At 44.2% G+C, this 11600-nt stretch overlaps 1 protein-coding gene across 1 annotated transcript; it reads right to left on the bottom strand.

Annotated features, from left to right (window-relative positions):
• Positions 1–8205, bottom strand: LOC103803166 (fibrinogen-like protein 1). Its single transcript, XM_009075704.1, has 8 exons — positions 8146–8205; positions 6808–6892; positions 5321–5531; positions 4070–4229; positions 2824–2921; positions 2654–2742; positions 1144–1334; positions 1–190 (listed from the first exon to the last, which is right to left on the bottom strand). Exons 2-8 carry the CDS (start codon positions 6880–6882, stop codon positions 1–3), a joined length of 1014 nt encoding a protein of 337 aa, XP_009073952.1. The 5' UTR covers positions 6883–6892; positions 8146–8205.
• Positions 8206–11600: the final 3395 nt, after the last annotated feature.

Here is an 11600-nt window from a genome sequence, read left to right on the forward strand (position 1 = left end):
TCAGCTGCCCTGGCTGTTCTCACCATCTCCACTCTCACTGTCAACAAAGAACGGAGCCCTGATTTTCATGGCGGAGTATTTCAGCGAGTACCACATCCCATGCCACGTGGACCAAACTATGCCATCATCATGGGATCCGTTGTACCTTCCTCTCCTGTAGTATCGCCCATTGAGGTTTACAGCATGGCACCTTGTAACGATGGAGGAGAGGGAAAAAGGGAATTAGGTTTAGCATGGGAAAATATCGCATCATCACAGTGAAGTACAGTTTTCACACAATGTACATTTGGAAACACCAGTGTGGGATGGAAATTGGATTAATGCATTTAGTGGAACCCTAAGGATGTGGGTCATCCTAAAGCAGACACCTATGCTGGTCAGATAATTCAACTTTCTGACTCCTTCAGGTGTATTAACTACAGACATGATTACGTTGCCTAAACAGAGGGGTGTAGTGCCATTTGGTAGGCTCTAGCTCCAGCATAGACAGCTCCATATTGACACCTAAAAGTGTCTTGTAATCAAGGTAAATCCTACTATTCATGTATATTTTTGTAGCTCCACTGATTTCAATTGGTATGTGATGAGGATCTGGTCAAAGAAGAGGCTCATCCTGCACAAAAGCAGAGAAAAAAAGAGAGGTGTGTGCATGCACCCAGGGCTGGTGAACCTGTCTCCATATGCCCAACTAGCAGGAACACCATCACAACTGTTATGGGGTAGCTCAGCCCCTAGACATGCTCCACAGTAGAGAAATGTCCTTTGTACACACTTCACCTTACAGTGGCTACAGCTGTTTTCTTTGCTGAGGTATAACCCAGAGCACTTTTAGGAATTTTAATTGGGCTCTTTTCCTTCCAGTTCATTGGCCCCATGCATTTGTTCTGAACTATTTTCTTCAAATGAATGCAATTTACATGTGGCCCATTTATTAAAATTAATTTGACTTACTTGCTTTGTTTCATAATGAAAGAAGGAGACTGCTTTCCTTTGAGAATCTGTAGATGTGAATGTTTTAGGTCTGACTGTGCAAGGTGGCAAGTGCACACAGCAACCTCCAGCTGCTGTAAGGCAGGCAAGTCCTCTCAGCTGTACATCCACCCACACCCTTTGCATCCTACAGGAATCAACTGTTTTCCATACCTGTTAAACCACCAACCACCCTTGTTCTCTGATGCACAGTTGCCTGCCAGGAATCGATCATGATCCTTGTCAGATGTGGTGAACTGCATCCCTCTGTGAGAGGCTGACCACTGATCTTCAAAATTGCTCCCACCAGACAGAGCGTCGCCAGCGTTACCAGAATAGGTGCCAAACCATAACCTGTAATTGTCCTGCAATAATATGTGAAACATGTCTTTGGTATAAGCTCTTTCTGCCCTTCCTCCCATTTTTTGAGATCAAATTTACTCTGGCCATTTCATTCACTGTTGAAGGCATGACTGTTCAAGTCAAGGGTGACTTTTGTCTTCATACTCTAATGATCCTAGTGTAGATCAATGCAGAATTTAAATTTCCAGAAGGGATTGCTGATTACTGCTGCTGCTACAAAGGGCTTCAGGTTTATTGTCATTCAACAACCATTTGATACACTACACAGCAAGATGGAAGGCTCTTTCTAGCTCATTGAGAACAACTTAGCAGAAAACTGTGCCAAGTAGTTGCTTTCATAAACTGATCAGTTGTTCAGCTAGAATAAATTCTTAGTCATTTTGCTCTTCCAAGGACTAGAAGCCATTTGATTTCTAGCTGAATGGTCTGGTCCTGGTAGGAATACTTAGAATAATAGTTCCACTAGGCACTATGTGATAGTAAGGTATTAAAATGAAGCTGTTCAAAATTTTCATAAGAAAGCTCTAATTTCAAACTCAATATAATGTGTGTATTTCTGGAGTAGTGATGGAGCTGGAAGTAGGATTGGTCCATGCAACTCATGTCCTTGGTTATTTGGGCTACTTATGTGTGGTGTGCAGAAAGGCAAGTTGCAAAGAGGAGCACCTGTATTGAGCAGGACACTGTCTAAAGCTAGAAATCACACATGAAAGTACAGGATGAGTTTCTTTGGGCTTTCTGTGTCTGTAGCAGTAGGTGTAGCGCTACACATACCTTTCTTCAAGACAGGAACTTAAAACTGCTCTTTCAAAGCTTTGATTAAAGTTTGCTGTTTTCTTTTAAAACAAAGTAGAGTATTTGTTCTGGTGTTTGTCTTTTATGTGACAGCCTGAAACACTCTCCTTGGAAGTAGGAGAACAGGGTCTCTGTTTTGTTGCAGAGGTTCAAACCCTAAGGGTTTTCTCCCTCGCAGGAGACTCCTTTAACCATGAGGCCAGATGCAAATACCTGTAGGAATTGCTGTGCCCTGCAGCAGAGAGCTGCCCTCTGTGCAGCAGCAGCATTAGCAAGAGAGCACACACATGGCAGCATCATGTATCCTGTCACCAGGTGACTTGGGCAGTTGTAAGGAAAAAGTCTCAGGCTTATGTCCTTGCTCCCAGGCCTGTTTGTCAGTCAGACAAACTAGGAAGCCCAGGGAACCAGAGCAGGTAAGTTTTGCAGAGCTGTACTTACAACCCTGATACTGAAGTGTGATGCTGCATGTGCAGGTGCCCTACCCTCACAGAACAAAAGCCAGTAGCCCCTCTCTGTTTTTTACCTGCTCACTTGCAATCTGGAAATTTTCATAGACTGCATAACGTCTTTCCCCGTGCCAGTCCATCAGGTCAATCTTTAATGAGCTCTCTCCTAAACACAAAGTTTTGTCCTGTTAGATGAGCTATCTAATGCAAATTAGTAAAAGAATCTGTGGAGGAAAAATACTTGCACCTCTAGCGAGCAGGTCATAGATGTGGTCATTGCCCAGCCAGTATTCATCATTCTTGCCCTGGAATTTCCCAAATCCCAGTTTGTAATCATCCCATTTCCTGCAGTGAGATGCAAATATCAATTTCAGCATGTGAGGGAATTAGACAATTTGTGACATTTGGCTGAGGCAACAAGTAAAACTTTACCTGTATCTCTAGACACTGTTTTCGAAAAGTATCTGACTCATCACAAGCTGAGCTGAGATTTGTCACTCTGTGTTAGAAGTAAATACAACTCACAGCTTACTTCTTCACCTCCTGCTAAACCTGTGCACATACCTATGCTGGGATCAAACCTTTAAACTGCCAGCTGCAGTGCTCGCAGGACGAGGTTGTCAGTTAGACAGAAAGGGAAAGCAGCAGCTGCCACATTCAGCAAAGCATCTGATACTGTTCTTCAACAAGTCATAATTCAAATGATTTATGTATTATCTTTGATAGTCACATATACTTGCTGTGTATTATCATTTCTAGTTTTAGTAACCCTGTGTGTATTCTCTCTCTCATGTTGTTACTACAGATATTAATTCTGCCTGACCTGCATGCTAGTCAATGGCCTCTTCAGGATATTTTTCAGTCACCTGAACTACCATGGCTAGGTAGCTACCACTCTCTGGGCAATGCAGCTTAGAGCCAGTTGAGGCAGCTTTACAATGGACTGCATAGATTTTAAGAAGCACTAGATATGCCCTGAAATTTTTTGTGTTGCGATAGTGAATTATCTGCATGAGGACATATCTTCTTTGCTGTGCTACCAGAGTATCACTACTCCTGTAGAGTTCTGTGTGAAAGTCACCTCTCTGGGATTTTGCATAGAGGAAAGACAATCTCAACCAGTGGTTTGGCATCTGTTTGAATTATCTGAATAAGATAATAAATGTTACAACACACTGAACATAATTCCTGATATGAGAGCAGGTATGTTCAACAGGTCTCTGTCTATGCACTAGCAGCAGATACCTGCCAGTTTGGAGCCTTTGACAGTCTCCTATAATGATAAAACAAATATGCATTCAAATGCAGAGAAACCATGGAAAAGATGTTATAGATCATTTTAAAAGCAACCTCCTGCTGCCAATAGGTACCACCAGATTGTCCTAATACAAAGAGTTTCCATCACTAAGGAATAGTTTTGCATACCCATACCCTGCTCCTCAAGGGTGGGGTTTTGCCAGGCACAGGATGGGGGTGGGAGCTGATTCACCCACCTGTTGAAATTCTCCTTGCCGTTACTTCGCCGCTGAATGACAGTCCAGCCCCCACCATCAGACATGTCACAGTATGCCAGGAAAGGCTCCCGGTCTGCTCTGGGCCTGATCCGGTAGTAACCACTTTTGGTCTTCTTCCGATTATACACCGCAGAGCAATCTAGGCAGAATGGGATCAGTCTGTTAAATAGGGTAGGGGTAAGTGGTATGTGCCACCAAGGCATCACTGAGAGGCTGCATGGGACAAGGACACCTGGCCAGCCTGTGTATAGCTCTGCAAGCCCTGCACAGTGAAAGCAAGTGGCTTGGGAAGGTAGCAGTGATTGCTGGCTTGCACACTGCTGGCCCGGACAAAGATCAGTAAGGCTTGAGAGCCTTTACAGCCATGCCCTCTGAGGGAGTCATTCCAAATCTTTGGTGAGAAATGGGACAACTGCAGCTCAGGCTGAGGCTATAGCATGACAGTGACACAGGACTGAAACCCTTTCCGTCAGCAAGATCGTTTGTTGGGAAGCTAATTTCCAAGTGGAAGGTAAGGTAACCTCGGCTGTACTTCAGATTAGATCAGGGCACAATATTTCTAAAATAAGAGGCTAAGCCCTTGTGACCAACTCTAGCAGGGCTGTATCAGGAGAGAGCCTTTCAGAACCTCAGTGCTTCACACTTTCAATGTAACGCCCACAAAGGATAATATCTTGGCCACAGGCCACAATTCCATTTATGACCCTGTTCCCAAAGTAACACCAAGGAACAAAGTATGCATGCCTGTTATTGTGCCACAGAAGTGATGGAGGAACTGAGGAACAGGGAAGCTGGGATCCTCCAAACACGTTTCAGTGCCTGCAGCCGAGCCCAGCACTCTGGCCTGTCTCCCAGGGAAAATGGGCTCTTCAAGAGCAGGACCAATCTCTTCCTCAAGCAGATACCTAAAGTAGGTCTGATGGAAAACATGAGATTTGACTGTTCCCCTCTGCAGCAGCCCCAGGTTAGAAATTCAGCTGTGGCTGTCCACCTTGTACCTGGGTGGTAGCTGCCTGAAGTTGGGTCAGCTAACTCTAGCCCCAGTCTGCTGATACCAGGGTCACCAGTTAGCTCTTCTCCTTCCCACCCATCTGACTGCATTTTAAAACACCATTCATTTAAAAAGAAATCAAACCTTTCTGACAAACTAAAATGACACTTGGGACACTGCAGGGAGAAATAAACATCATGGCAAGCTGAAATTTCCACACACACTACCTCAAACTGTACCTTGGTCATAGACTATCAAATTTCCACTGGTTGTGGGTAAAGGCATCTCATGCTGCATGCTCCTGTTGCCTGAGAACAGTTCACTTTTTGTTCTGTGGTAAGTGTTCTCCAGGATGTCCTTCATTTGCAGTTCATATAAGTAAAGCAAGTCTTGAAGCTGTTTTAACCTTTGTCTTAATTTATTGTTGTCTAGGAGGCAGATATCTTTGTCCTATGGAGAAAATAAAACAAAACCCTTCATGTCAGGGGTAAGAACAAAGAGGTAGAGAGAGGACTATCTGTTTCCTCTTCACCCTAATGTGTCACTCGGCCTCTGTGTGGATCAAGATGATTCAATGGTGGTCTCTTCCTAAAATACACAAATCTGGCACAGCATGAGTTGCTGAGTTGAATCCAGCAGAAAAGGGGTTTTCTCCAATGACCTTGGCATTAATCAGAGCATCCCAGCATATGATTAGATGCACCAAAATGTATTTTGAACAAAAATAATTTGTCTCAACCCCCATTTAATGAACTCAAAAGGAAGGTTTGCAGACTATGAAAATGCTCAGATTAATAAGAAGGGAAAATTCAGCTCTTGCACTGCAGACAGGTCAAACCAGAAAGGTTCCAGAATCATCTTTGTGTTAAACTGGAAGATAAAAGAGCTGATATTAGGTGCAAATCAGTTGAAAGCAGTGAGCATACAGTGGCATAACTTTAGAGCTCCTTTACCATAACCAAGACCAGAATCTGACCCACACTGACTGGGATAAACATTTTCAACAATAATCGTCTGTGGCTGGTGTTATTCTATTAAAAATTTAACAAAACAGAGAAAAATGTCTTCCAAGACAACCAAGCAAGCCCATGCAATAAGAATCATTAAGAAAAACAAGCAGCTGCCCCTGACACAAGACTGGTGAGCATGTTCAAACATGGTCTCCCACCTGCCTCTTCCTTCTCCTTGGCTTGTTGGTCTTCCTCCACTGAGGAGGATTTCTAGGCTGGAGGGACACATGGGGACCTGCTGCAGACAATACTGAGCTTACCAAACTCTCATTGCCAAGTTCTGTACCTCGTTGGGATGGCCCAAGAGAAATTTGATCATTGGAAGAGTACAGATTGCAACAGACTATGCCTACCTGCTTTTCTCCTTCCTGTGTTTCAAATCATGATGAATAAATGAAGGCAGTTCTCCCTGAGGGAATGGAGTGTTTCTTCACTGGCTACAAAAATACATTTTTTAAAAGAGCTTGTTGTTGTTGCTGTTGTTTTTAATTCTTAGTAATGTCAGTTCAGTCACCCAGAGAGCTGCACAACCCCGAATGCTCTGAAAACCCTATATTATCAGGACAAGAAGAGTGACCTTCCTTTAGCTGCAGGCAGATGCCTTTTTGCTCTGCTTTTGTAGGTCTCCATTCCTCTTGTGGAGGTGCGTCTATCTCCATGACTGGGAATGGTAAACTGTTGAGAGGTTGTACACATACTAGTTGAAAGATACACACCGAAAACCTGGGTGCAGGTGAGCCGAAGCTGACCAGGAGAAGGAGCAGCAGCAACCAGGGCATCATCACACTCATTTCTTATCACCTGAAAAGAAGCATTGACAGGCTGCACTGGAGGTTTCTTCAGTTCCTCTCATAACTTAATTCCCCCTCACACTTATGTTTAATTCCCCAGAAGATGCTGCAGGATTTGTTCAGGAGGTTGCTTGAAATGACAGGCAGGACAAAATCAGAGAAAAGATGCATATTAAGGAGAAGTACCAGTCCAGCATGCTGACAGGGGTATCAAAACTTAGGTCTGAGCTCCTGACTCCCTGTAGAAACAAATACTCCGTGTGACTTTCCAGCAGTCTCTGCCCCTTCTCCCAAGTGTCCACACAGACTCAGCAATTGTGCCTCCTTGGAGCACTTCTTGCCAAAATCACACAGTCCTTATTCAGTTCAAACTCCCCAAAGTTAAGAGGAATTTTGCCTCTTGGTTGAGTGACCATAGACACTGCCCCCTTGGTCCACAGGGTGGTCTGTCAGGATGGGATTACCTTGGAGACCAAGGGCAGATGTCACACATGTGACAGAGTGAATGTGGGGTATTTTTTTCTTGGAGTTCAGTGGAAGAAATCTCTGCTGCCAATCTGCCCCAATACACAGATGGGGCTTTGATTGAAGAGTCTTAGCTAGAGAAAATGCTAAGCGACTGCCACTGGGAACATACAGCTGAACGTGAGTGAACAGTACAAATTGTTCACAGTGTGCTTGCCTGGTGCTTAAAAAACAAATCAGAAAGAAAAAAATCTGAAAAATCAGCTAAAAACAACGCCCCTGCTTCACATCTGGAAGTGCTGCAGGAACTTGGCTACCCAGCTCTATGCTCTGAGCAACATGCTTTGTTTCAGCTATGGCTCGATTAGCATCCCTGCAGCGGCTGCTGCTGGAGCTGCTTCCAGAGCCAGCAAAGCCACTGCGACAGGGGAACCTTCAGCCAAGCTGAGCTGGCAGGCCCCAAAGCTAGCTGAGGGAAGAAGATGCCCATGGCAGTTGCCCACAAAAGGTGTCGTGCACATGGCAATTTTTCAGGTCCAAGGGAGAAGAGTTACAGCAGAGGATCCCAGAGCCAGTGACTGCTGGTGCTGTTCATGACATCGCCCCACGGCCCTGTCGGTGGCTTCAGCACCAGTGCTGAGGTCAGAATCAGCCCCACGCAGTGCATGTGGGTGGAGGCAACAAGCTAACTGGAAGGATGAGCTTGAGCGACAGCTCCTGAAAAGCAGACAGTGCAGAGCAGAGGGAAAGAAAGCAAGTCCATCTATGCCTTTATCAACACACACGAAATGCACATACCTTTAACTTTCCTTTCTTCAGACCTCCTCCGGGTAAGATTATCTCCCTTAAAAGTCAACTGCAAAAGAAAGTGATCATAAACCTGGCTGCATTTCTAGAGGTTGATGAGATTTTCCTCTCCAGATGGCACACATCAAGGGCACAGATGAAGAATGCTTCACAGCACTAGGCAATTTCACAGAAAATATACTCACAATTCCTCACGTGAAAGGTACCTAAACCCCAGGTTTTCTGCTGTTACCCAATGCTCATCTTGCTGCTTCCCAGTGAGAATAAATGACAGTAGGTTTCTATCAGCAGTGCTCTCCAAATGAGAGGGAAGAGGGGCTCTGCTGCTTGTGTACTATTATTACCCACCTTATTTGACTAGGAGGCCCAACCAAGGCTGACTTCTGTAAGTGTTTATATGAATCACTCAGACTAATGCTCCCTGTGGGAGTTTCAGCTCATGTTTTAACACAGCCAGGCTCATTTCAGTAAGTCCTGCAAGGTGGAAATAACACAGCTTTTCCATTCAGCATTCCTTTTGCTGTTTAATCTGTTTTATAAGAGCACAGCTGTAATGCCAAAGGAGCTGCAAATCTGAAGCAAGAAGCGAACACAGGGGTATTAAGCAAGATTTGCTATTAGACTGAAATCTCAGGAGGTTTGCAGTTGTGTAACTCTTCTCTGAGCTGGATGATTAGATTTGCTAGTTAACACAAACAAGGACATTTGTGGAAGAGAGACAAAACCAAAACAAAACCAAACAGATGGGTGCCTCCCTTTGCATTAGGGCCAAGGAATTACAGATTATTTTGAAGAAAACAGTGGGAATGTTCCATTTCACAGGGCTTTGTTCAGAGGAGAAACAATGGGAACAAAAGACAAGGCATATAAACCCATAGTAAACTTCTGTGCTACTTTTCAGGAAAGCAGGGCTATCCAGCTACTACCAAGTACAACAATGCTGTTTATTTGTAAAAAACTGCATTCCTCTTCTCCCACAAGAACCCTGACCCATTTCACTGCCAAAGGATTATGTAAACAGTGCTTTTCTTCTCACTTGCTTTCTACCCCCAGTTTTAGTCTGGTTTTGACAGCTATGAAATTAAAAGAGTAAAACATCTCCTCTTCTCTTTTAGTGGGTACTTGGCCCTTTCTTCCACCCCTTTGGCCAGGGACTGCATCTGACAGCAGGGTGCACAGGTACCATGCACTGGAGCACAGGGAGGCTGCACGTCATTCCCTGGGGCTTTCATCCACAGCAGCGTCTCTTTCTCAGATGGACCCAGGCAGACAGTGCTTGAGAAGCTACACAATAATTTATTCCCTTGCCTAGATGGCCAACATTCTCATTGGCCTGTGAGCACCTCCTGATTCCAGGTGGGATCAGTGACAGGACTGTCTGTGATGGCAGTTATGGTGTGGGCAGCTGTCTGCAGGGCCACATGGTTAGGAAGCATTGGGTCCCATGTCACTAAGTCTTGCTGGTCCCAGGGTAGGAGGGAGCAGTGAAGCTGCAGTGCTGGTGAGACTCATGCATGTATGTTATGGGACTGTGGCTTTGCAGGAACAGGACTCAATCTCCAACCCTCCTTCAGCAACTGCCAAAATGCCTCTCAGATCCAAGACATCTGGAGAACTCACGTTCAGTCCAGGACTCCACCAGTGTTAGCCTCACCAGTGTCTGCATGTGAGAAAGACAGCTGGAACATGGCTCTTGCATCATTTCCCAGGCTATAGGAACCTTCAGGAATATCTGAAGCACAAGAGAGGGGTTGCCATGAGGTTGAGTTCACGTGAGGTGGGTCCTGCAGGAGTTCATGTACTGCTCCACTGGCTCAGAGCTAAAATAATCAAGTCATTGTAAAGAATGTGGACACTGTGTGATCTCTGATGTTTCCTCAGAGCTGTTAAAATCCCTAGGCAATGTGACTGTAAATGCTCTTTTTTTTCCTTTTTTTTTCTTTTTTTTTTTTCTGGAATACACATGCTTCACACATATTCTGCAGTGCAAATTCCTGTTTAGTCACTTGAAAGGAGATCAGATTCCCTCTTCTTAAGATCTTGTCAGCAAATAATAGTAGTCTCATTAACTATAAACCTCTCCACCCTGCTCTCCTCCATCTGCCTTTCAGCAAAACTAGGTGCTGAATAACAGTCACAAAAAAACTATTATTCACACATTAAATGCACAGCAGCACAGGAAAAATGCAAACTGATGGACAACTGTGAATGAAGAGAGTGGCTTTAGGGCAGCTCTTGATATTCCTACAGTCACAGGGCACTGAAAAAATGGCTTGGAATGGAGACAACGAAGATGATACCCAATGGACATTCACTTCCCTAGATACCAAAGGAACAGGACAGCAACTTGAAGACAGTGATGGCATCTCAAAGCTCTTCCAGGACCACTTTCTTGTTCTTTGTTCCTAAAAGGAGAAGGTATGGAGACCCAAGGATTTTGCAGCAAGAATCTGACTGCCTACCTGTGCTCAAGGAAAAATCAGGGTAGTCTGGACCCTACTCCAAGCAAAACAACTTATTTGTGGTGAATCCAGTTGCTCTATGCATTTGCATTATTTTTATATTTCTCTGTCACATCCCAGCTTCCATGAACACCCGGCTCACTGGGAGACACTGCAGACCAGTCTCCTTTGCAGGCACTGCAGGTGAGGAGGTACCAAGGGTCTGCAGGCCCTCGATGTATGAGCTAGTACATGTCTTCTGTAGGAATCTGGGCTGCCAGTTTTTTTAAGACAAAGTTAATGTATGAGATCTGAAACAAATATTTATTGCTTTTTTCAACTAACAATAAAGGATTTCATCAAAAGTAAGATAAATTAAAAAGACCAGGATGACATCAGCCACCACAGTTTCAATCTATGAAATAACCAAAACCAGTGTATGTGCATGAAAAGTCTGTGGCTTGTAAGCAAGAAGCAACCACAGAAATCTGTGTACAAAGGAGTAATGGTGGCAGACCGTGAAACATGCAAGATCTAAATGTTTTGATAATGTTCAAAGAGTAAATATATAACTCAGTTTAACTAATGAGTCTGTATGCAGCCTATGAGTATCTAATGGGTTGACACAACAAACTTAATTAGTTTGTAAGTTCCTGAGGGCAAGCACCAGGCCCCAGAGATCTCACATCAGGAATACCTGTACCAAAGGGAATTAGTCATAAGGCCAGAGGGAGTATGTGAATTATCTCCGTGATCTTCTACCCACCTCAGGCCAGAGAACTCCTCTGACCTAATTCACTCCCATTTGAACTGGAACATCTCTTTGAGAAAAAGACATTTTGCTGTAAAATATTTAGTCCTGAAGAACCAGCCACAAAGCTTAATTACTTATTGTTTCTTGCCCTGAGTCTGAATTTGCCAAGTCTCATGCTGCAGGCTTTTAATCTCATGCTGCCTTACTCTGAAAAGGGGAAGAGCCCTCTGCAGCCAAGTGTCTTTTCCTGC

The sequence above is a fragment of the Acanthisitta chloris genome, unplaced genomic scaffold, assembly GCF_000695815.1.
Source record: "Acanthisitta chloris isolate BGI_N310 unplaced genomic scaffold, ASM69581v1 scaffold9905, whole genome shotgun sequence".
NCBI classification, from domain to species: domain Eukaryota; kingdom Metazoa; phylum Chordata; class Aves; order Passeriformes; family Acanthisittidae; genus Acanthisitta; species Acanthisitta chloris.